Source organism: Strongylocentrotus purpuratus, unplaced genomic scaffold (genome assembly GCF_000002235.5).
Source record: "Strongylocentrotus purpuratus isolate Spur 01 unplaced genomic scaffold, Spur_5.0 spur5_scaffold_10, whole genome shotgun sequence".
Lineage (NCBI taxonomy): Eukaryota > Metazoa > Echinodermata > Echinoidea > Camarodonta > Strongylocentrotidae > Strongylocentrotus > Strongylocentrotus purpuratus.
In genome coordinates, this window is record NW_022145595.1 from 2,220,994 (window position 1) to 2,245,208 (window position 24,215).

At 36.4% G+C, this 24,215-nt stretch overlaps 1 protein-coding gene across 1 annotated transcript; it reads left to right on the forward strand.

The window, feature by feature from the left end:
• Positions 1-1,464: 1,464 nt before the first annotated feature.
• Positions 1,465-17,407, forward strand: LOC583527 (cytochrome P450 2J2). The gene is made up of 6 exons (XM_783432.5): positions 1,465-1,795; positions 2,111-2,285; positions 13,437-13,524; positions 14,070-14,478; positions 15,931-16,393; positions 17,016-17,407. Exons 1-6 carry the CDS (start codon positions 1,598-1,600, stop codon positions 17,192-17,194), a joined length of 1,512 nt encoding a protein of 503 aa, XP_788525.3. The 5' UTR covers positions 1,465-1,597; the 3' UTR covers positions 17,195-17,407.
• Positions 17,408-24,215: the final 6,808 nt, after the last annotated feature.

The window sequence follows — 24,215 nt, forward strand, 5'->3', positions numbered from 1 at the left end:
GAGGCAAGAGCCGTTCGCCCTTCCCCGGTTTCCTTCTTTTATTGTTCTTCCTCTTCTTTCTTTCCTTTTATCTTCTCTTTCCCTTTCCCCTTCCCTTCTCTCTCTCTCTTATTTTTTTTTTGGCGGGGGGGGGGGGGGCGGGGGGGGGGGGTGGAGGCAAAAGCCCTTTGCCCTCGTTTCCCTCTTTTCTTCTTCTTCCTCTTCTTTCTTTCCTTTTATCTTCCCTTTCCCTTTCCCTTCTCTCTCTCTCTGATTTATTTTTTGGCGGGGGGGGGGGGGCAATTAGAGTCCTTCGCCCTTCCCCCGTTTCCCTCTTTTCTTCTTCTTCCTCTTCTCCCTTTCCTTTTATATTTTCTTTCCCTTTCCTTTTCCCTCCTCTCTCTCTCTCTCTCTTATTTATTTTTTGGCGGGAGGGGGGGGGGGGGAGGTAAGAGCCTTTCGCCCTTCCCCCGTTTCCCTCTTTCCTTCTTCCTCTTCTCTCTGTCCTTTTATATTTTCTTTTCCTTTCCCTTTCCCTTCTCTCTCTCTCTCTCTTATTTATTTTTTGGCGGGGGGGGGGGGGTGAGGAGGCAAGAGCCCTTCGCCCCCCCCCCCAGTTTCCCTCTTTTCTTCTTATTCTTTCCTTTTATCTTCCCTTTCCCTTTCCCTTTTTTCCTTCTCTCTGTCTCCCCCATCAACATAGTAATAACGAAAGAGACCACTCTGTAATCAAGACCATTCCATTTTATTAATACATTTTCGATATACTTAAATTGGCAACTATTACCTTTTGTCCTTTCATTTTAAACGACTGATGCGAAAGACTAGTCGACGCACCCTTTCGAGAAAAGCCCCCCCTCTTTTATCGAAAGGGTGTGTTAAAAACGGTACTCCGCTCTCAACGCACCCTTTCGAGAAAAGCCCCCCCTCTTTTATCGAATGGGTGCGTTGAGCACACCACACCGCGCCGCGCCGCACCGCACCCTTTCGATGAAAGCCGGGGGGGGGGGGGGGGGGGGGGGGGGGGGGGGGGGGGTAAGCGGACACTTTTTTTTTTTTTTTTGGTCTCGAAATTTCAAAATTTGACATTTTTTGTCGTTGGGGGGGGAGGTAAGGTCACCTTATTTAGGTTAGCCGTGGGTATAATTTTTTTTTTTTTTTTTTTTTTTAATAATAATAAAAAAACAAAAACAAAAAAAGGGGGGGGGGTTATAGGTTTTTTTAGGGGGGTTTACATACATAAAAATACCAAAGGGGGGGTTTGAACCCCCAACCCCCCCCCCCCTGCGTACGCCCCTGGCTTCAATATAACACCATATCACAGACACTGATAACACGTAGGCCCGTGCATCTCTGATTTAAAAGTGTTAAATGATCCATTTGACAAGTTTTTTTACTTTGTATATGCGAGCAAACCAAACATGAATTGAATTGAATTGAATCGAATTATGCAGATAAGGCTTCACAGGGACGAAAGCTTTCACGCAGTTACTGTACCAATGGACGCCTGACTTGCTTTCTTCCAAACTGACGAAACGTTTCCAGTGTGGGGTCATAACATTAAAACTGGATTGTATTACAGTCTCGATCGTCTAGCCCTATATAGCTATCAAGTAAGATGGAGGAAAATAATCGGCCTGCAGTTCCAAACTCGATTCGCAGTTACATACTTGCAGTTACACTTGCTACTTTTCTGGTTTATTTCATTTACCGACGAGGGCAGGGTAGAAAATTCCACTACCCACCGGGCCCGACAGGATTACCTCTCTTCGGGAGTTTCTTCAGCTTGATTTTCACAAAGAAGCAACAACATGAGGTAAATAATACAATGCTATTTATTTTGTGAGATAAAGATGATTGTATTGCCTGTGAATGTCCATGCTCGGTGTAAATAGACAGCGCATTGAATGTATACTTGTCAATTAAAGGAGAACTAACCTGTGGTTGTTCTGAGATATTTATCGCATTTTCGCCCATTAATCTACAACATTCCCACCAAAGTATACTATGAGAAAGACATAAAGCCTTAATAAAGTGTGTCTCAACCTTTAAAATAGGGAATACAATAGCCTACATAGAGCTGCATGAACTTATATAACACAAAGTTAATGTCATATTTTTACATAAACAGGTGGTGAATGACTGGACCAACAAGTATGGGGACGTGATTTCCTTCAAGCTATTAAACATCCGGGTATATGTGTTGAACAATGTTCAGATGTCACATGATGTAATGGGTAGTGTGAACATGATGGGCAGAATGCCTGTCCCCATCATCAAGACTCTTACGGGAAGAGAGAATGCAGGTAGGTGATGACCACCCCCCCTTTTTTTTTTTCTTCTTTTAGATTGAGGAAGATCATGAATGTTGAATGAAAATTGCAGTAATGACAGATCAGCTGAATGGCACCTATGTGCAGTGTAATCCCGAGTTTACTGATCCAACATGTAAAGTTTTGTACAGTAAATACGTCATCTGGCTGAATGTAGATCGATCGCAAGGTTACCTAGCATGCAATTATTATGGCACATCCCAAGAGAGCCCGCCAGCGCTCGGGCGCGGATGGGCAATTGAGAAAAGACCTACGTGGCAGCCCGCAGGAGCTTTTACCTTCAATTCAACAGCTGCTCGATGCTCAGTCAGAACAAATTTGGAACAAATTTCAGATGGAAATTCGAGGACTAGAAAGCAGAATAACTACAGAAATTAAGCAGTTCGAAGCCAAAATAGCTGAAGTTATCACTTCTGTCGACTACAACGCAAATGACATAGAACATTTGAAAAACGACACCATTCCGAATATGAAAAAGCAAGTGGAAGAAGATAGAATGCAATTAAAGGAGGAGATAGACAGACTAAGCACATACATAAGCAGAGAAAACTTGGTGTTTTTAGGAATTCCGGAGAAGGAACCTGAAAATGGGGCGGAGAATGTGTCCAAGGTGTTAGAAGAATTTTATACGTCGCATCTGAAGCTAGAGTTCGGCCTGATAGAAGGAATACAATACCAACGAGTTCATCGCGTTGCGGCGGCAGTGAGGCCGAGACCAATAAAGGCTCGATTTGTGCATTACGCGGACAGAGAACTTGTATTGAAAAATGCAAAAAATCTTAAAGGCACAAAGATGTACATTACGCAGGATTTGCCAATTAGAACGAGACAACGGAGAAGACAACAAATGGAAGCACTGAGAGAAGCGAGAAATGCGGGGAAGTTGGCTTATTTCTCGAAAACGGAGCCATGGAAGCTGTATGTGGATAGGGTAGTCCTACCTATAGAAAAGCAGGCAGGATTCATCGACCAATGCAGAAGAACAGGACCAAAAGGACAAGACAAGCGTTCTAACAGCCCACTACACCCGGTACCCGGAGCGACGTCGACCAAGGAATTATCCCGAGGAGCGACCAACGTAAGGAGTGACGGAAAGGCCAAGGCAGACGAAGGGATGGCAGACGAAGGGATGGAAGTACATGTGGAGGGTGTAAAGCCAGTTTAACCAGAAAGCTAGATAAGTATAATCTATTATTAAGAATTATTTGAGCAATCATTATGATCTGAAGAAGGATGAAAGAGAGAAACAGAAGGAGAACAGACATTATTAACGATAAATATAATTAGCCTAAAGATTGGAACAGCAAACTATCTGAAACTGGAATGAAAGTGAGAAATCAGCTCGACAAGAAGCAGAGAGATACGAAGTAGTGAGGTATTCTTCAGTACAGGGAAAGGAAAGGAAAAAAAAAAAAAAAAACCAACGTTTGAAGAGAAGAAGAAGTACTCAAGTAGCTGAGAACTGACATTAAGGAATTTTTTTTTTTGGTATTTTTGAAGAAGAGAAAGAAAGGACATGAAATAATACTTTCTTGCTGGCCTGTATATTATGTGTAAGAATTATACCGTGTTTCTTTTATGTTGCATTTAAACGGAGAAAAAAAAACAGAGTTACCTAATGATGTGTTAAGCTGGGTAAAAGAAAAAAAAAGAAAAGAAAATGATTTTTGATGGTATGAATTATTTATCAAGGGATCTAGATAATCTACACCTTCAAGCCTTCACATTGAAAGAAGAATTAGTGGCTTGGCTTTGTTTTTTTTTTTTGTTTTTTTTTTTTTGTTGTTGTTGTTTGTTTTAGTAACTGCAGTTGGTAATTTAAAAACTGCACTTATGAAAGAAGACTTTGCATTCAGGCAGTGTGATAAGTGATTCAAAATTAGAAGAAAAACATGACAATTAATGAGTGTATAACCCGCAGACGATAGTTGATATAAAAGCAGAAACTCCTCCTTTGAAGGAAACAATTAACTGTGCTTTTATAACTAGTGAAATTCAAAGTAGGTTCAAGATGTTAAGAGTAACAGGAAGCATGATGTAGATAGAAATGCGAACGACTCCGGGAGAGAGAGAATAAAATTCCTGTAAACGACATATTTTGACTATTACAGTGGACAGGCTAAAAATGTTCATATCATATGCATAATACTTAGATTGACAACAAAAACAAATCTTTTTAAGGGGATGGCATCTGTTTTATTAAGTTTTATTGGAATTCTTGAAGACATCTTAAAGAAAGGTTGCCGGTTGCTGGTCCATTTATATGAAATAAGAAAAGGAGTTTTGTGAACTGGGGTAGGTAGGAGGAGGTGAGATTGTGCATAGTTGGAAATGCAAGCTGTACACATAGAACAGGTTGTATTGAGATAAGGAATTTTGTTATTACCGTAGGCTGTTTTGTATTGTGAACTTAGGATGACATGCAGTATGTACAATCAAGGCAGGATAGAATAGTGTTGAATGAGTTACAATGCAGTCGATCTGTACTATGTAGTAAGGTATTTGTTTTGTGAACTGTTGAATGTAGAAAGAAGAGTGAGATATGGCATAGTCTTGAATTGCAAGCGTTATACAATGAAAGCAGTTTAGTTTCAGAGTACAGTCTTAATCCAAGTGTTAATGACAGAAGATTGACAGAAGGAAGATGGAACATGTACTTTGGTTAGTAGATAAAAAGGCATAATAATGGGGGGAAGATGCTGGGTTGGACATATGATAATTTATACATGGGGGTTTTAACCCTTCTTTTGTTGTACCCCTACATGACGGTCATGGCGCGATGCAATCACAGTTGATATGCAGGAACTCATTGGTTTATGAACTGGAATGTACAACATGTACTTTGGTTAGTAGATAAAAAGGCATAATAATGGGGGGAAGATGCTGGGTAGGACATATGATAATTTATACATGGGGGTTTTAACCCTTCTTTTGTTGTACCCCTACATGACGGTCATGGCGCGAAGCATTCGCAGTTGATATGCAGGAACTCATTGGTTTTATTAACTGGAATGTACAAGGAGGTGAGATATGGCATACGGTAGTTAGAAATGGCAAGCTGTACACTGTATGTACAATGAAGGCAAGAGAGAATAGTGTTTAATTGAGATGGAGATAGCACAGAGGAAATGTATTTACACTGTAGAAGCAACTTGGAAGGAATATTTATAAAGTGATTTTTTTTTTTTTTTTTTTTTTGTTGTTGCTGTGATGTTGCAAGTGTTAAAAGAGAAGTAGTTTCTCAATGCAATTTTACTTGCAGCAGTTTCAGAACACTGCCTTAATCCAAATGTAAATGAGTTACAATGCAATCGAGCTGTAGTAAGGTATTTGTTTTGTGAACTGTTGAATGTAGAAAGAAGAGTAAGATATGGTATAGTCTTGAATTGCAAGCGTTATACAATGAAGGCAGGATAGAAAAGCTTTTAATGGAGATTGAGATAGCACAGAGGAAATGTAATAGAGGAGCTATTTTGAAGAAATATTATATGTAGACTATTTCCTTCAGTAAAGTTGAGGGTGGAGAAGTTTCTTGTACAGAAAAGGAGAGGTAGAGAGTATTAATTCTTTATCTGTTATTACAAATATGAAAGAGAAGAAGGGATTTCTTCATGCAAATTTGTTTAGGTTAGTTTCAGAGTACAGTCTTAATCCAAGTATTAATGACAGAAGATTGACAGAAAGGAAGATGGAACATGTACTTTGGTTAGTAGATAAAAAGGCATAATAATGGAGGGAAGATGCTGGGTTGGACATATGATAATTTATACATGGGGGTTTTAACCCTTCTATTGTTGTACTCCTACATGAAAAAGACCATTGATGTAATCGCAGTTGATATGCAGGAAGTTATTGGTTTTATTAACTGGAATGTACAAGGAGGTAAGATAGGGCATACGATAGTTTGAAATGGCAAGCTGTATGTACAATGAAGCCTTTTTTTTTTTTTTTTTTTTTTTTTTTTTTTTTTTTTTTTTTTTGCTATGCTGTGTTGTTGCAAAGATAAAAAAAAGAAGAAAGAAGTATCTCGAAGCAATTTTACTTGCAGCAGTTTCGGAACACTACCTTAATCCAAATGTTAATGAGTTACAATGCAGTCGATTTGTAGTAAGGTATTTGTTTTGAGAACTGTTGAAGTTTTTTTTTTTTTTTTTTTTTTTTTTTGCTGTGTTGTTACAAGTGTTAAAAGAGAAACAGTTTCTCGAAGCAATTTTACTTACAGCAGTTTCAGAACACTGCCTAAATCCAAATGTTAATGAGTTACAATAATGCAGTCGATCTGTAGTAAGGTATTCCTTTTGTGAACTGTTGAATGTAGAAAGAAGGGTGAGATATGGCATAGTCTTGAATTGCAAGCGGTATACAATGAAGGCAGGATAGAAAAGTTTTGAATTGAGATTGAGATAGCACAGAGGAAATGTAATAGAGGAGCTATTTTGAAGAAATATTATATGTAGACTATTTCCTTCAGTAAAGTTGAGAGTGGAAATGTTTCTTGCACAGAAAAAGAAAGGTAGAGAGTATGAATTCTTTATATGTTATTACAAATATGAAAGAGAAGGGATTTCTTCATGCAAATTTGTTTAGGTTAGTTTCAGAGTACAGTCTTAATCCAAGTATTAATGACAGAAGATTGACAGAAAGGAAGATGGAACATGTACTTTGGTTAGTAGATAAAAGGCATAATAATGGGGGGAAGATGCTGGGTAGGACATATGATAATTTATACATGGGGGTTTTAACCCTTCTTTTGTTGTACTCCTATATGAAAAAGACCATTGATGTAATAGCAGTTGATATGCAGGAAGTCATTGGTTTTATTAACTGGAATGTACAAGTAGGGAGATATGGCATACTGTAGTTTGAAATGGCAAGATGTATGTACAATGAAGGCAAGAGAGAATAGTGTTGAATTGAGATGGAGACAGCACAGAGGAAATGTATTTACACTGTAGAACCAACTTGAAAGGAATATTTATTGATGTAGTGATTTTTTTTTTTTTTTTTTTTTTGCTATGTTGCTGCAAAGGTTAAAAGAGAAGTAGTTTCTCAATGCAATTTTACTAGCAGGAGTTTCAGAACACTACCTTAATCCAAATGTTAATGAGTTACAATAATGCAGTCAATCGGTAGTAAGGTATTTGTTTTGAGAACTGTTGAAGGTAGAAAGAAGGGGAGATATGGCATAGTCTTTGAATTGTAAGCGTTATACAATGAAGGCAGGATAGAAAAGTTTTGAATTGAGATGGAGATAGCACAGAGAGTGGTCTATCTTTTTTTTTGTTTTTTTTTGTTTTTTTGTTGTTGTTGATTAACCTTTACATGGAAAAAGACCATGATGTAGTAGATTTGTAGGAAGATATTAGTTTTATTTTTTGTTGTACTCCTATATGAAAAAGACCATTGATGTAATAGCAGTGGATATGCAGGAAGTCATTGGTTTTATTAACTGGAATGTACAAGTAGGGAGATATGGCTTACTGTAGTTTGAAATGGCAAGATGAATGTACAATGAAGGCAAGAGAGAAAAGTGTTGAATTGAGATGGAGACAGCACAGAGGAAATGTATTTACACTGTAGAAGCAACTTGAAAGGAATATTTATTGATGTAGTGATTTTTTTTTTTTTTTTTTTTTTTTTTTTTTTTTTGCTATGTTGCTGCAAAGGTTAAAAGAGAAGTAGTTTCTCAATGCAATTTTACTAGCAGGAGTTTCAGAACACTACCTTAATCCAAATGTTAATGAGTTACAATGCAGTCGATCGGTAGTAAGGTATTTGTTTTGAGAACTGTTGAAGGTAGAAAGAAGGGGAGATATGGCATAGTCTTTGAATTGTAAGCGTTATACAATGAAGGCAGGATAGAAAAGTTTTGAATTGAGATGGAGATAGCACAGAGTGTGGTCTATCTTCTTTTTTTTTTTTTTTTTTTCTTTTCTTTTTTTTGTTTTTTTTGTTGTTGATTAACCTTTACATGGAAAAAGACCATGATGTAGTAGATTTGTAGGAAGATATTAGTTTGATTTTATTTATTTTTTTTACAAGGAAATGTAGAAACAAAGGTCAGACAGTGCATAATTTTCAATTGCAGGCTGTATGACAAATAAGTAGGAAAGCTAAATTAGGGGAGAGGGGGGAGGGGACTGCCATGCAACGTTTGCAAAGGCAGTCTGGTTAATCATTATGTATGATTCGCCACGCGAACTCTGTTATTTGTCTGTTTCATGTTGTCATCTTATGTTTTCTTGTGTTCTTTTCCTTTTATTTCCTTTTCTTTTTTTTTTTTTTTTTTTTTTTTTTTTTTTTTTTTTTTTTTTTTTTTTTTTTTTTTTTTTTTTTTTTTTTTTTCAAATATGGGTTCTCGAATATTTGTAGTAGTCTCATGTATTTATACATATTCTTTTTCTTTCTTAGTTTCCTTTCTGGTAGGGAAGAGGGTCGTGAAGTTGTTTCATTAAAAATATTAATTTGCCAAGAGATGATCCCTTTATCTGCAAGGTCGGAATTTATAGAGGGTCCCAGCTCATATATAGATAAGGGTTTATTTCAACAAAAAAAAGATGGATAATAAAGGGAACTTGTTTTCATGTAACTATCTTACACTAAACGTGAGGGGAATTAGAGATAGAAGCAAACGAGAAAAAATGTTTAATTGGTTTAGGACAAAGTCTATAGATATAATATACTTACAAGAAACATACAGTACACCTGATATCGAAAAGAAATGGCAATTGGAGTGGGGCGGGAATTGTATCTTTAGTCATGGTACAAGCCACAGTAGAGGAGTTTTGGTATTAATAAATAGTAAGTTAGACATTGAAATTAGTGACACTTGTGCAGACATAAATGGAAGATATTTATTGATTAGATGTAATATACAAGGTCAGAAGATGTTGCTAGGAAATGTTTATTTTCCTACTGGAAATAACGAAGGGGAGCAAATAAAATGTTTAATGGATTTAAGGGAGTTGTTGTATAGAAACAATTCAGAAGGGAACCCAGTAGTTCTTGGAGGTGATTTTAATGTTATTAGAGACAAGAACTTAGATTATTTTGGACAAGTTACAAAGAAGCAATCAAAATTCAGTAGCAAATTAGAAGAATTCATGGATGAATTTAGATTAAGAGATGTATGGAGAAATAAAAATAAAGATAAAAAACAATATACTTATAGACAAGGGAATCCATTTATGCAAAGCCGTTTGGATTATTTCATTATATCAGAGAATTTAGAACAGATAACATCCAAATGTGACATTATTCCCTCCTTAGCACCCGACCATTCAGCTGTTAATTTGGTTCTGCATGATAGAACGTCTGGACAATTTCAGGGTAAAAGGGGTTATTGGAAGTTCAATAATAGCTTGGTAAATGATAGAGACTATGTTTTAAAGATGAAGGAAGAAATAAAGACTTTAAAGAACAAAATGTTATCTGAGATAAAAGACAAGAGAGTATTATGGGACTATATCAAAATGGAAATACGCAGGTTTACAACTAAATTTTCAAAGAAAAGGGCAAGGGAAAGGAAGGAAAAAATAGAAAAGCTAGAAAAAGAAATTGAAGACTTGGAAGAAAATCTACTATCAATCAATAATGTACATTATAAAGATATCCTTGAACAACTGAAAATTAAGAAACAACAACTAAGAGTATTTTATGACTATATTAATGAAGGTTTAAAAATACGATCAAGGGCCTCTTGGTATGAATGTGGAGAGAAGAATACAGCATTTTTTAAACAGCTCATGGAAGCAAATAGAAAGAAAAGTGTAATACAGAAATTAAACGTAAACGGAAAGATTGTTACTAAGGAAAAAGAAATTGTCGAGGGAATAAAACAGTTTTACAGTCAGTTGTATAAAAAAAAAGAAGTTGTACTAGATGGAGGTTTAGAATTTTTCCCTAGTAACATGCCAAAATTGAACGAGACCTTAAGGGGTTTAGGTGAAGAAAAGATAGTAGAAAGGGAATGTATAGAAATATTAAAAAATATGAAATTAAATAAATCACCAGGAAATGATGGCTTAAGTGTAGAGTTTTATCTTAAATTTTGGCCGGTAATTGGAGATCTAATCCTTGCATCTTTTAATGAAGCCTTTAATCATGGAGAACTATCGGCCTCTCAGAGACAAGCAGTTATCACCTTGATACATAAAAAAGATAAAGATTCAGACTTTATTAAGAATTACAGACCGATTTCTCTTTTAAATGTGGATTATAAAATTTTAACAAAGATACTTTCAAAGAGATTGCAAGAAATTTTACCTGATATTGTATCTTCTGATCAACTTGGATATGTTAAGAATAGAAACATTGGAGAAGCCATAAGAATAATAGATGACATGATTTTTCATACTTCTTTTTATAAGGAAAATGCTTTTTTGATGGCCTTAGATTTTGAAAAGGCATTCGACTCTGTTTCTCATTGTTTTCTATACAAAGTCTTAAATTCATTTGGGTTTGGACCATTGTTTTGTAAATGGGTGAATATACTTTATACTAATACTGAAAGCTGTGTTATGAATGGAAACGCATCAACAGGTTATTTTAAAGTTGAAAGAGGAATTAGACAAGGAGACCCATTATCTCCATACCTGTTCATTTTATGCATTGAAATTTTAGCTCATACGATTAGAAACAATCAATTGGTAAAAGGAATTTGTTTTGGAAATACAGAAATAAAGCAAGTATTATATGCTGATGATATAACACTCTTCATCAAAGATATGAGTTCAGTTAAGGAAATAGAACACGTTTTAGAAGGTTTTTATAAAATATCAGGATTAAAGTTAAACAAGGATAAGACATATATTCTGCCCCTGGGCCCACAGGTGTCTAATAACATATTTCCGTTTGGGAAACTTGTAGATGCTGTTAAAATATTAGGTGTTTATTTTTCAGTTCATGTAGATATCAAGGAAAAAATGAATTATAAGGAAATATTGAGCAAAATTAAAAAACTACTGACGTGGTGGAAACAGCGTGACCTAACTTTAATGGGTAAAATTCAATTGATGAAAGTATATGGATATTCTAAATTGACATATGTAACATCACTAATGCCAGTTCCAGAGTGGGTATACAAAGAAATGGAAGTAATATGTTTTGATTTTTTGTGGAGAGGTAAAGATAAAATTAAAAGAAGTACAATGATGTTAGACTATCAGCAGGGTGGGCTCAAAATGATGAATTTTAGGTTGTTTGTAAAAGCACAAAGAATAATGTGGATAAAAAGGCTTGTAACAGGAACTCATGATATCAAATGGAAACAATACTTTAAATATTTAATGAGACCGATAGGAGGTAATTTAATATTTTATTGCAATTATTGGAGAGATACAGTGAAACTTATGTTACCTTCCTTTTATCAGAATCTTCTGAAAGCATGGATAGATATGAAAGAATATGTTAAAACAGAAGAGAGATACAAAGGGAATGAAATATTGTATAATAATAATTTTATTCAACTAGAAGGTCAAACCTTATTTGAGGAAACTTTGTTTTTGAAAAATATATATCGAATTCATCACATTTGTGAAGAAAATGGAGAATTGAAACCTGAAGCTCATTTTATAATGTTAGGTTTGAGCAGAGTGGAAATTGATAAAGTAAAACAAATTTATAACGTAGCCCCTTATGAATGGAAACAGAATGTTCAACCTTTAAGAAAAGCAATTCACACTGGCTTTAGTTTAGAATTTATTTTTTCAAAGAAAGTGTTTACATTTGAAGATTTAACTGCAAAAATGGTATATAAGAGTCAAATTAAAAAGAATGTAGAAACAAACTCGGCAGGCGGCAATTTAATGACACTTTACAATATTCCAAGAAAAGAAGTAGAAAAGATATATGTTCAACCAAGGATGTGTACCTTAAGTAGTAAACTGCGAGAATTTCAGTTCAAATTATTGCATAATATTTTATATACAAATCATCATTTACATAGATTCAGGTTCCATGAAAATGGTTTGTGCTCATTTTGCAAAAATTTTGAAGAAACTTATCAACATATATTCTTTGAATGTAATACAATAAAGGAAGTCTGGGGGAAATGTGGAGATAGACTTAATTTACCAATTTTGAAGAAATTATCCTGGAAAGAAATTCATATAGGAATAGATGACACTACATTTAAAACAGAGCAATTATTGAACCACATTTTAATTTTGATTAAATATATGATTTTCCACAGTAGAGAGAAGGGAAACCCTCCAAAAGCAAAAGAAATAGAATATAGATTGTTGGAAAATAGAAATGAAGAGAAGGAACTTTCAATGGAAAGAGACACACTTTCAATTCATTTAAGGAAATGGGAAGCTTTGGAAAGTTTAGAATAAATGTTTTCAGTTTTTTTTTTTTTTTTTTTTCTCTCAATATACAACTTCCTGACCCTCCCTCTCTTCTCTTTTTTTTTTTTTTTTTTTTTTTTTTTTTTTTGTTGCTCGTTCTATGTCAGCGTGTGTTTTGTATACTGTTGTACATGTTATGTGTTTAAATGTTGTGTGGGGTGGGGGGGTAGTAGGTGTTTTGTATACTGTTGTACATGTTATGTGTTTAAATGTTGTGTGGGGTGGGGGGGTAGTAGGTGTTTTGTAGCTTTTTCCCTTTTTTATATATATAATTTTTTTTTGTCTCCAAAGGAAAATGAAGAGGTGTAACTTTTGTATGTAAATGTAAAAGATCATTGGTAAATTTATAAAGACCTATGTTAAATTATTTTGTTATTTTGTATCCAATGTATTATGTTATAAATGTACAATTTTCTTTGAGAGAAACGAATAAAAACCTATGAAAACAAAAAAATGCTTGAGCGCACATTTTCATTATGCGTACGTGTTGTGGGAATGTGTTTATGTATTTTTAATACTGCTTATTGCAAACTAAACAGTCAAACACGTTCTTAAAGTCAAGACTCGGTTCATGAATTTAAAGATCAGATATAAAGTGAAAAATTTAACGTTTATGTTATTGTTATATATTAAATCATATTATATTATATTATATATTATTATATTATAATAAACATTATTATCATTATTACAAATACTATTATTACTCATTTTATTATTACTACTACTACGACTTGTATTTATAATTCTAATAAACTTTGATTACCTGACCCAGGTGTTGCATTGTCTAATGGTGATGTGTGGAAGGAGCAACGTCGCTTCTTTCTTTCCGTCTTCAAAAGAGCTGATGCCAAGGGTATCAGGTAACAAATGATTTTTTTTTTTTTTTTTTTTTTTACTACAAGGCCTTTCACTGGTTGTGCCTTTTCAACCCTTATATTTCTATTTTTCCACCTACCTACCATCTTCCCTCCAGCTACAGCCCGAGACCGATAGCCCATGAGAACAACACTCCCCTAGATCGACGGTCCACAAGACCGTCGGTTTAACGCACCTTCTGCTTAAGATCCAGAAGGCCCATCGCCCTTCAATTTGGCCTTCTGGGAACCTTTTTCGATGGTTCACTACTTTTCGGTCTCGTGGTCTGTCGGTCTACAGGGATGTCCCATTTCCTCCCCTATTCTGACTCTCCGCAACACTCTTATTTTCTCTTATTGTGATAGTCTTATCTTGGTTTTGTAATAATGTTTTGTAGTCGATGCGACTCATTTAAATGAATTTATATAATTTAATTTACCAAATGATTGAATAAATAGCAAAAAAAAAAAAATTAACAGTGATTGAATAAATGAATAAATAACTAAAATAACCTAAAATGGTGCTGATCTGTATTTTCTTCTCTGTATAGATTTGAGGAAATCGTCGGAGCACAGGCAGAGCGTATGTTGACCGAAATAGAAAATACCCAAAGTGCTCGTTTTGATCCACAGCCAATAATATATACCTCCATCGGCAACATCATCACAAAAATCGTGACTGGTATCACTTACGATTACGACGATGACGATTTTCATCGCTTTATGACACACTCCAATCGTGTTTTGGACCTGATGGGACCAGCTGGAATACTAGCTTCGGTACCGATACTCGCTGTCCTCCCGTCACCTGCAAAACGTCAACTAACGAAGGAATGGGATGCGATGTACGACTTCATCAAGAAAAGTATTGCGAGCCACAAGTCAGAGTTTAACCCCAACCAAGAGGCAGCTGATTATATTGAGAGCTATCTGCACGAAATAGCAAAAAGAACGACAGAGGTAGGCCTACGAATCTGTTGGATCCATCTGCACAGCATTCTCTATTTTTATTCCTGATTATTTTCACATAACCCGATCACAAAGACTTTCAAGAAATCAATACAAGAAAATTTTCATTTCATTGTACGTCGTACTGGAGACCCGTTTCACAAAACCTTTTTTTTCAATGAAAAAAAAAATCAGTGACAAATCTGCTGATAACCAATCAGAAGCAAGGATTTCACTAGCTTATAACAAAAAACTGTCATTTGTCCCTGATAACAAGTTTTGTGAAATGGGGCCCCGATGTTCATATACTTTAATAGGAGATGAACTAAATATTTAAATTGACATTGGTTGATTTGTCGAAACTCGTTGTGATCATGTTTTTCGTACGCACACAAACAATTAAAACGATCGCAAACACTTTTCAAATCAACCTTAGAGGCAAATTCAATAGCATTGTCTGTCATCTGTGGAAAAATTCAAAATTTACTATGATTCTATGATATGCAATTCTTTAATGATTTATGTAGGCAATACATCACATATTGAAATCGTGCTAAAGTCAATATCTTAAAAATTGTTTACAATCGTGTTTAATGTATTTCGAAGGGTGGCGGGTCACTGCTGTTCACAACCATCTTCTTTATTTTTATTTATTTATTTATTATTATTTTATTATTATTATTATTATTATTATTATTATTTTATTTTATTTTATTTATTTATTTATTTATTTTTATTTATTGATTTATTGATTTATTGATTTATTGATTGATTTATTTATTTATTTTATTTTATTTTTTTTTTTTTTTTGGGGGGGGGTTCTTTTCTCGAAATCTCACATTTGTTCTTGCTTCATTTGCTCCTAGCTTGGCTTTTTTGTTGGCATTTTCGTGTTGGTTATATTACGCACAACCAGCCGGCCCATGTATTGTTATTATTAATTAATTGATTAACTAACGGTCAACGTATTTTTGTGAAAGTAGAGCTGAATTGGTATGATCGTATTCGCTAAATTTCACAAATTTTGGGGTCTAAAATTACCTCCAAAGCAATTTTAGGTTCTAAAAGGGCACTAGAAATGTCATAGATAAGAATAAGAGCAATAACCATGCACTTTGAAGGCATTTGCGGTCTGAAAACAGAACTCAACCATCCCTTTAAACTCACTATTACCAATGTATACACGTCAGAGCATACAAACCAAGTTGACAAGGTTAATGGTTCTAAGCAATTTTGTGCTGAACAGTGTCATGATGGTGCGCTGATCCCACCAACCCCAAATTCTGAATTTACCCTGCTTTCGACATGTTGCTTGAATGATTTCGCGGTGAAACCCATGAGCAGTTTCTGTTGTTTTCAACCAGTAACCTAGACGAACAGTGAATATGACGTTAGCACTTCGGTACTCTAGAAGAAAACAAATTTACAAAATAATATTTTTCAACTGTTTTTGTTTTAACAAAGAATAACAAAGGCTCCTTTGATGAAATCAATCTCTTGGCATGCTCATTTGATTTGATTGTTGCTGGATTGGAGACATCAGCCACCTCTATCTCCTGGAGCCTCCACACCCTGGCATGCTATCCCGAAGCACAACATCGAGTCCGTCAAGAGATCTTTGACGTCATCGGCCAGGAACGTGATCCGCGTTTCTCCGATCGTCACCGGATGCCTATAGCCATGGCAACCATCGCAGAATGTATGCGTTTGCGACCAGCTATCGATCTCCATATTGCCCGCGTCGCCGAACAAGATTGTCAGGTTGGCGAGTACGACATTCCAAAGGGGAGTGTGGTCACGACAAACATGTCCCATCTATTCCTCAGTCCCTCTCTCTGGGAGGAGCCACTGGAGTTTAGACCAGACAGATTCCTGACTGAGGATGGGCAGTTTGATAGGAAACGTGAACCAATCTTTTTTGGAACAGGTAAGTGAAATTTTTACTGCGAATTGAGTGCTTATATGTTAGTGACCGCATATCATCTTCCCCAGCTAAACTTACAACACTAGCGAAAATTGTGTTGACTACTTCCTCATGGAAACTAACGATTATACAAAGTGTAGCAATAGACAGTCTATAGTAATAATGGTTATGCCTATTTACCCATGGTAGCCACATCAGTATTAATACTGCTCTTCCTGTGTGCCCCACAATTAGTATTACCACAACGTTTGCAGGTACCCATTAACACATATGTCGAGAGGGACAAAATATGTGGGCAAAACACCTTGTCCAAGAAGATAAGCACCAAGCGAGGACCGAAATCAAAACCTCTCGTAATGAGAGTCAGGAGCCTTTACAAACACATACATATCAGGCACGTAGCCAGAGTTTGATGTTTTTGGGGGGGGGGGCACAAACATGTAATCGATCGAGGTAAAAAAAGTTCAACCGATCTCGGGAATTTGGGGGCACGTGCCCCCCCCCCCCCCCCCCGTGGCTCCGTGCCTCCGTGCCTACATACAATACACCACACTCTTCACAATGTAGTTGTCAATGCTTATACCTCTTTGTATTTTAATTCATTTGCTGGTTCGTCTTTTCTTAGGTCGAAGGGTATGTCCTGGAGAGCAGTTGGCAAGGACCGAGATTTTTCTCTTCATCACCTCCATCTTGCAGCGTTTCACCCTCAGTCTGGCTGAAGGCGTTCCAAAAGATCTACCGTGCTACCATAGTATTACCAATCGACCGGATCCTTACCAGATACACGCTGAAAAAATCGTGTAGCTCTTACAGTCACGTTCCCCAACTTTGAATATCTACATCGCAAGGAAAGGCGACTGTCCGCGATAGTGTCACGTGTATTGCGCCTTTGGAACAACCAAAATATCTAAGGGCAAGTCCGAGCTAATTTGTAAAATACGTTACCGAGCACATCTAAAATATAAATATACCTGATAACTGTTTCAAACTGATAGCCCAACTACAGCTTCAATCATATTCACTATTGGATAATGACATTCAAGAATAATTGGTAACGTAATGCGATATACCTTGGACTTTGCTCATAACATTAATATCTTACGTTTTTGCTTCTTTCGGTGTGTATATAATCTTATATATTCCTTTTTGTTATCAATATAGTGTTGTACATTAAGTGTATATTTATGTTCCTTTATTTTTTTCTCTTTAATTTTACTTTTACTTTTCTGTATGTAATTTAATTTGGAAATGATTATCCTTTTAAACATTTTATTGATATAAAATGATATATATATATTATGACTCGAGCGAGTTTGTAGGTGGTTTACCCACTGACCAAGTTATGGGATGAATATACAGCGAACGTGTGACAAAGATCGACTGTTGCAGGCCGATGTTCATTTCATTTGTCAACCCAAACCCGTAAAGATTTGAAAGGAGGTGCGTTCTTTATATTAGGTTACAGCTGTTAACACTTGTGGACGCACAGGTTACACAATATACAAATTACGAGGCGCGGATCCAGGAGTTCTTAGGGGGGAGGCCCAAATTTGAAATCAATTTGAAATTTAGTGTGCTGAAATTTGAAAATCGTGCCGGCCAATATTTCGCTTAGCGAATGGGGGGGGGGGGGGGGTGGCAAAGTGAGCGTGTTTTTTATACTTAACATCCCCCACCCCCTTTAACTAAAAAAAATAAAAAGAGGTAAACTTTTGGTCACAATTATTTTTTTTGTTTTTTTAATTTTTTTTGGCCAGGGCGGGCAAGGGCCGCTCAATTCCCCCCCCCCCCTTGCACGGCACTAATATCTCTTGGCAAGCTACGAACCTGCAATTGCTACTCTATACTCTGGTGTTAAATGGGTATCCGGTAGGATGCGACCGTTGGTCAAACAGTTTCTGAGCGTAAAGTAACGCCTGGCTGGAATGCTCCCCAGTGAGTGGAGATTGTGCACACAGTGTGTGCGGGCAAGCACTAGATCTAATGATCGGGTATAGCGCTTAGAGACATTGTTTTAAGCGCTATCTAAAAGCTGAAAATTGTCATTGTATTATTATTATGTGAATGCGGTGTTGATATTCGGTATGATTATTTTATCTCATCTGAACAATGTTACCAAGTCCCAATAATTGTGATTGCAGTTTAAATGTTTTACATTACACAGGGCTATATGCTATTTGTAATCTATTTTTTAAATTTTTTGTTTAAATTGAACCGGCATTACATTGTTAAAGGTTGATGAGAAAAACTGCGTAATTTTTGTATGAAATGTTATTACATTCCTTTTAGTGTATTAGCTCTTTGACATGCAACAAATTCCGAAAAAAATTCTCAAACCAAAAATATCTTTATTATATGGTTTTCTTTGAAGGCGTCAATGTTCAATCCCGTCTACTAAACAAAATGTTTTCATTATCTCACAACAAAGGTACTTTGTGTAGCGCTCTCTGCAACAAAACTCAACTCAGCAAGAAACTGCTATATCAGTAGGCTTACTCTAGATTTCATCCCGTACCACAGGAGATTTGTATTCCGCCATCTACGTTTAAAGCCGGTAAAGTTGCAGTACTTCCTCTGACCATGTTGACTGAAAATAATAATTTTGTTTGGACCTTTACCCAGGGAATCTTCATCTTCAGCATCAATGCTGTTCTTCCTAAAGGGCCCTGCAATTATTATTACTCTAACAATTACCATTTTCCCTTTTTTATTTTCATCTGGGTGGAGAGTGGCAAATATGGATTAATGTCTTGCCGAAGGATATGTTGGTGCCGAGCTGGGATTCGAACGCTTAAGTCAAGTAAATGAAGCACGTACCACTACACCTCCATGATTCTATGAAAATCAAATTCTTAGACCCGTATTCTACTGAAGTTTCAGTTGACGTTGGGTTAATCCTTTTGATAAAAATCAAGTATTACAAAGCAGCTTAATCTGCAGTCTGAGGTCTATTTTTTCTTTTTTTAATCGTGATTTTAGATCCAGGGTAGGGTTTTATATGAAAAGGTAGACTACGGACCTTTTTGCTTGTTGCCTTAAACGACTACATGCACCTTGACATTCTCCTTCTTCTTTTCCTCTCACTAGCAGTCATCACTTCTCAGTAATACGGATAAGAATCTTTATCACTTACAACAGTCAATCATTGTGACTTTGCCGGAAAATTCCCCGCACTGTCTCTGCATCAACGTCTTCCGACTCGAACGTTCAAGTGGATTGTCAAAATCAGAGATGATGCCCTTGAATCAGCCTAAATTCGAACATAAAAATGATGAGAACAAAAATAAAAAGACACGTATGATGAATTAGATAGAATTCTTATCATTAATATATAGTCCGTTTGCACTCAAACTTTTCAGATTATCTTTAATTGTACATCTAGCATTGAAGTCATTACCTTAGCATAATTTTCTCTCATCTGAACAATGTTACCAGGTCCCTTTAACCCTAATAAGGCCGGGGGGGCCATTATGGCCCCCCCCCCCTCCACGATTTTTCTGATTGCTCGGGAACGCATACGGATGGCGCCCCGCCACTCGCTGACTTTTTTCTTTAGAGTCTTGCGCAACTTTTAAAATAATTTTTTCACGTGACCTTTTGTCATTGCATGTCAGCCCTAAAATCGCTCATTTTCGTGATTTGTGTACAAAACATATGGAAAAGTCATTTTTCCTAAAAACAGATCAAACATGGGTTATTGGGTCTTGTTTAAAGTTTAGGTGGTTGTTTTGGGAGTCAATATAGTTGAATTGTAGTGAGAAATGAAATAAAACAACAAAAACAATGAAATACATAAGTTAAAAAAACAATGAAATACATAAGACATTATAAAAACAAGGGATAACATAAGAAATAAGCTGGCTCTTCCAAATGTTTTTGTCATATTATTATTCATAATGGTTTAATGAATATATGTAGTGAAAAAGAATGCTTAAATATGAATAATATATGATTTATGGGTAAAAATGTGATTTTTATGACTTTATTTGCATAAATTACCATAAATATGCAAATGAGTGAATTTTTCAAAAAATTGAAATTATCATATTATTCTATACACTTCACTTGACATGCGTGCAAATTTTCGCGGCGATCGGCCGCTTCGCGGCCGAGATCTTAAGGGGGGCCATAATGCCCCCCCCGGCCATACTCAGACCTCAAATAGCCCGGCCTTATTAGGGTTAAGAGGTATGGACATTCCTTGACATGCTAAGAGAGAGAGAGAGAGGGGGGGGGGGGGGAGAGAGGGGGGGGGAGAGAGAGAGAGAGAGAGAGGGAGAGGGAGGGAGAGAGGGAGGAGGAGGAGAGACTGATCGCTTTAAAAATGAAAAGAATTCGGCATGATGGGTCAGTGCTGTAAGCGAATCTCGGTAAATCGTGAATCCACAATTATGGATTCTTAAAAGCACGTTCAAATTAAACGGAAAAATCATAATTTCTTCGATATTGCCTGCCAAGTCTTCATGTGTTTCATAATCGAAAAATTTCTCAGGTACTGCCCCTATTTAATACCTTACAAATGACCCCCCCCCCCCCTTGTCCACGTTAAAAATCGCGTAAAGCGTTATTTTACAAAATGGTTTCCCAGTTAAAGAAAATGTGATCTATTTGCCCCGTCTATAAACGTTTCATCTCTCTGTTTTTAGTTGCCCCTTTATTTTTTTTCTGCACTCTTATGATGCAGCTTGTCCGCGCTTCTCTAAAATGCTTGTTTGCCTCTATCGTACATGTCTGTCTCGCTGCCTTGTCTGTCTGTATGTACATCTCTTCCTCCATTTCCCGTCTTATAATTCATCTCTGTCTCCTTTAGTTAATCGCGCTCTAGATCTATATCATTACCTTTTCTCTACCTTTTTCTTAACTTCATCAAAGCAGCATGACAATACAGTAGTCTGCAGGCCCGAAACCTTGTCAGTCATAGTGCTTAAAGGTAATAATAATAATAATAATAATAATAGCTAGTTCTTATATAGCGCTTTTCAGGACCGAAGGCCCTATCAAAGTTTGGACAATTTTGAAAATTGGCTGGATAGTGAATCTTTACAATTTTTAAATATTAAGATGCCCCTGTGGATGTAGTATAAGCACCAGAAAATTTAACCCCTAAAACACTTCTGTTTTCGAGAAAAATTGAATATAACAATTTACCGTTGCTCCCGGTAAATTTTGATAAATTTCAAATAGCGCTTACGGCCGTACAACGGTAGCTGCGACCATGAAAATCTCAGAATATGTAGTTGTGATATTTAATTTCCAAACGGGAATAGCTAATCGGTTGATTGTAGTCAAGAAACATTGTGTCATAGCTTAATTAATATCTTGACCCTGAGAGGGAGCTATACAACATACAGAGTTTATTATTTACAGTTTCATAACTTTAGACTCGATTTCAACCGCGACAACGCATATACTTCCAATATGTTCATTTGAACCAAAGTCATGACCCCATACCAAAACTTTGTATTTTTTAACAAAGTGTATGAATTAAACGACTATGTAGACTGCACGCACACTGCACATCATAGGCTGTGTATTATAGCTGTTTCAAGACAGCCGAGACGGACCGAGCTAGGCTCGCCTCAAGATTATATGGGAATGCGTCTATAGCAGACGATATAAAGCACCCTCCTTCTCTCTTCTTTTCGTGAGACGCATTCTGTAATGTCTCGTCTTGAAGCGCTTCCTGCTCGCGAGGTAAATTCTGACTCGTTCCTGCCACATTTTGTCAATTTTGAGGCATTCCAATGTACTTCCATAGCCTGTCTATAGGCTGTGTATTATAGCTGCTCCTAAGACAGCCGAGACGGACCGAGCTAGGCTCGCCTTAAGATTATATGGGAATGCGTCTATAGGTGTTAAATCTAAGTCTGTGCCAGCAGACGATATAAACCACCCTCCTTCTCTCTTCTGTTCGCGAGATGCATTATTTGATGTCTCGTCTTGAAGCGTTTCCTGCTCGCGAGGTAAATTCTGACTCATTCCTGCCACATTTTGTCAGTTTTGAGGCATTCCAATGTACAGCCTATCCCAGAATAGGTGAACACGGTGATATTGATATACGAGGGAGATGAGTAACGTAATAACACTATAGCTAATGAAAAACAACATTTCCGCCGGAAATGTGAAAGCTCAGCTCTTACATTGGATTATAAACAAATTCACTCATCGTTTGAAACATCCCAATAAAATGTTGGTTTATTTTCTAAAGAGCGCCTATCTCCCTGATGTGTCCTATCCGAGGCATCTCCTATGTTTGCCAGATTGGACACTAACATTAGAATGATCCTTAGGGGTTATTGTAGGTTCACTATATGAGTCAATAATGATAATAATATAACTTTTAGTTATATAGCGCTTTTCATATAAAATTTATATCAAAGCGCTTTACAATATTGATGAAAAGTAGTAGTAATGACAAGAGAACAATTTTAAAGTGAAATTAGCCAATATAAGATAACAAGGTAGGGTTACAATTTAAGAACTAGGTTGAATATGCCCTTTCCATTAGACAGGTTTTTAACTGAATTTTGATCTGATAGAGTCCATCATGTTTCATAGTCTTAGCGTAAATAACGACGAGGAAAACTGAAGTCAATAGTTGCTAAACATGAAAACAATCAACATAATATTGGCAACTTGTCTTTTCCGTTTGGCCCGCCGTTTGATGAAGTAGCAGCGATACTTTGCATTGCATATGGAGATATTGAATTTTAAGTTTACTTTTCAGGATTATACAGTACACCGTGTCATTCTTTCAAAGGAAAATTAGCGCTAAAAAGTGTTACATAGTGCATTGAACGCTGCAAACTGACCTGTTCTGAATCAGTCTATCCATTAGGTTTCCTATGTGTGCTATGCAAATGTTTGCATCCATGGTTTAATATAATTTATCTCAATATTTATTTCATATTCATTTTTTTCATTTATTCGTATAAACAAGGTAGCCCATTCAACATCAGTTGGTCTCCTGCGAGTCAAGAATATAAGTTATCTAGGTATATGTAATACATGTATATTATTCCCACTGAAGGACTTCGTTGACTTTTGTTTTAAATTGAAAGGGTTTTCTCACTTTTCTCCCAAATAAAGCGCATTTGCAGACAAGGCAGAGGCAATGTCGAATCTTGTTTAAAGAAGTATACCACCATCCCACCCTACCTTACCCATCCCTCTTCTTAGAATGAATGTCCCACCAGCTACATCAAATTTATTCGGGGGAGGGGAGCAACATGTGAGAATAATAAAAGAAGGGAAAAGGTATTTAAAATTAACCATCACATTGTCATGATTATCAGATTGCCGAGAGACATACAGGTTTCAAACTTCTCTTATTCGAACGGACGGGGAAAAGAGTTTTGTGGGAGTACAGACTCCAAAAACCTCTTCACCCGTTCAAGCAATGAGCCCCATTATATCTTTCCTTAATTTCCAACTTTCCTTTCAGTGCCTATTTCACCTTTTTAGAACGACAGATCAACAAAATGATCTGTTGATGAAGCTAAGATTCGGTGAAAATCCTGCATTTAGCTGTTTTAAGGTCTGTTATTCAATAGTCGTATGAGCACAAGCAGATCGGCCGGGGGGGGGGGGGGTGGTCATACTTTTGTTGGACTGTAAACATCACTCCCCTTCCCTGTCAAGCAATGCCCCCGAAGTTATCTAATCATTTCCCTGTATTTCTATCTTTTCTATTTCCCCTCCAAGATCCGATATGTATCAACATTGATCTGTTGATAAATTTCGATTTTCAGGGTCGGTGAAATTTCCTGCAATCAGTGACCTAAATTCTCTTGCTCGTCAACATATCATACTGTGCATGCAGTGA

What these genes read in the sequence shown, in the direction of transcription:
- LOC583527 (XM_783432.5), top strand. Translation starts at nt 1,598, where the DNA reads ATGGAGGAAAATAATCGGCCTGCAGTTCCAAACTCGATTCGCAGTTAC. An exon ending in TACGGGAAGAGAGAATGCAG is followed by an intron (nt 2,286 to 13,436) that starts GTAGGTGATGAC and finishes TACCTGACCCAG; the next exon opens with GTGTTGCATTGTCTAATGGT. An exon ending in ACCAATCTTTTTTGGAACAG is followed by an intron (nt 16,394 to 17,015) that starts GTAAGTGAAATT and finishes GTCTTTTCTTAG; the next exon opens with GTCGAAGGGTATGTCCTGGA.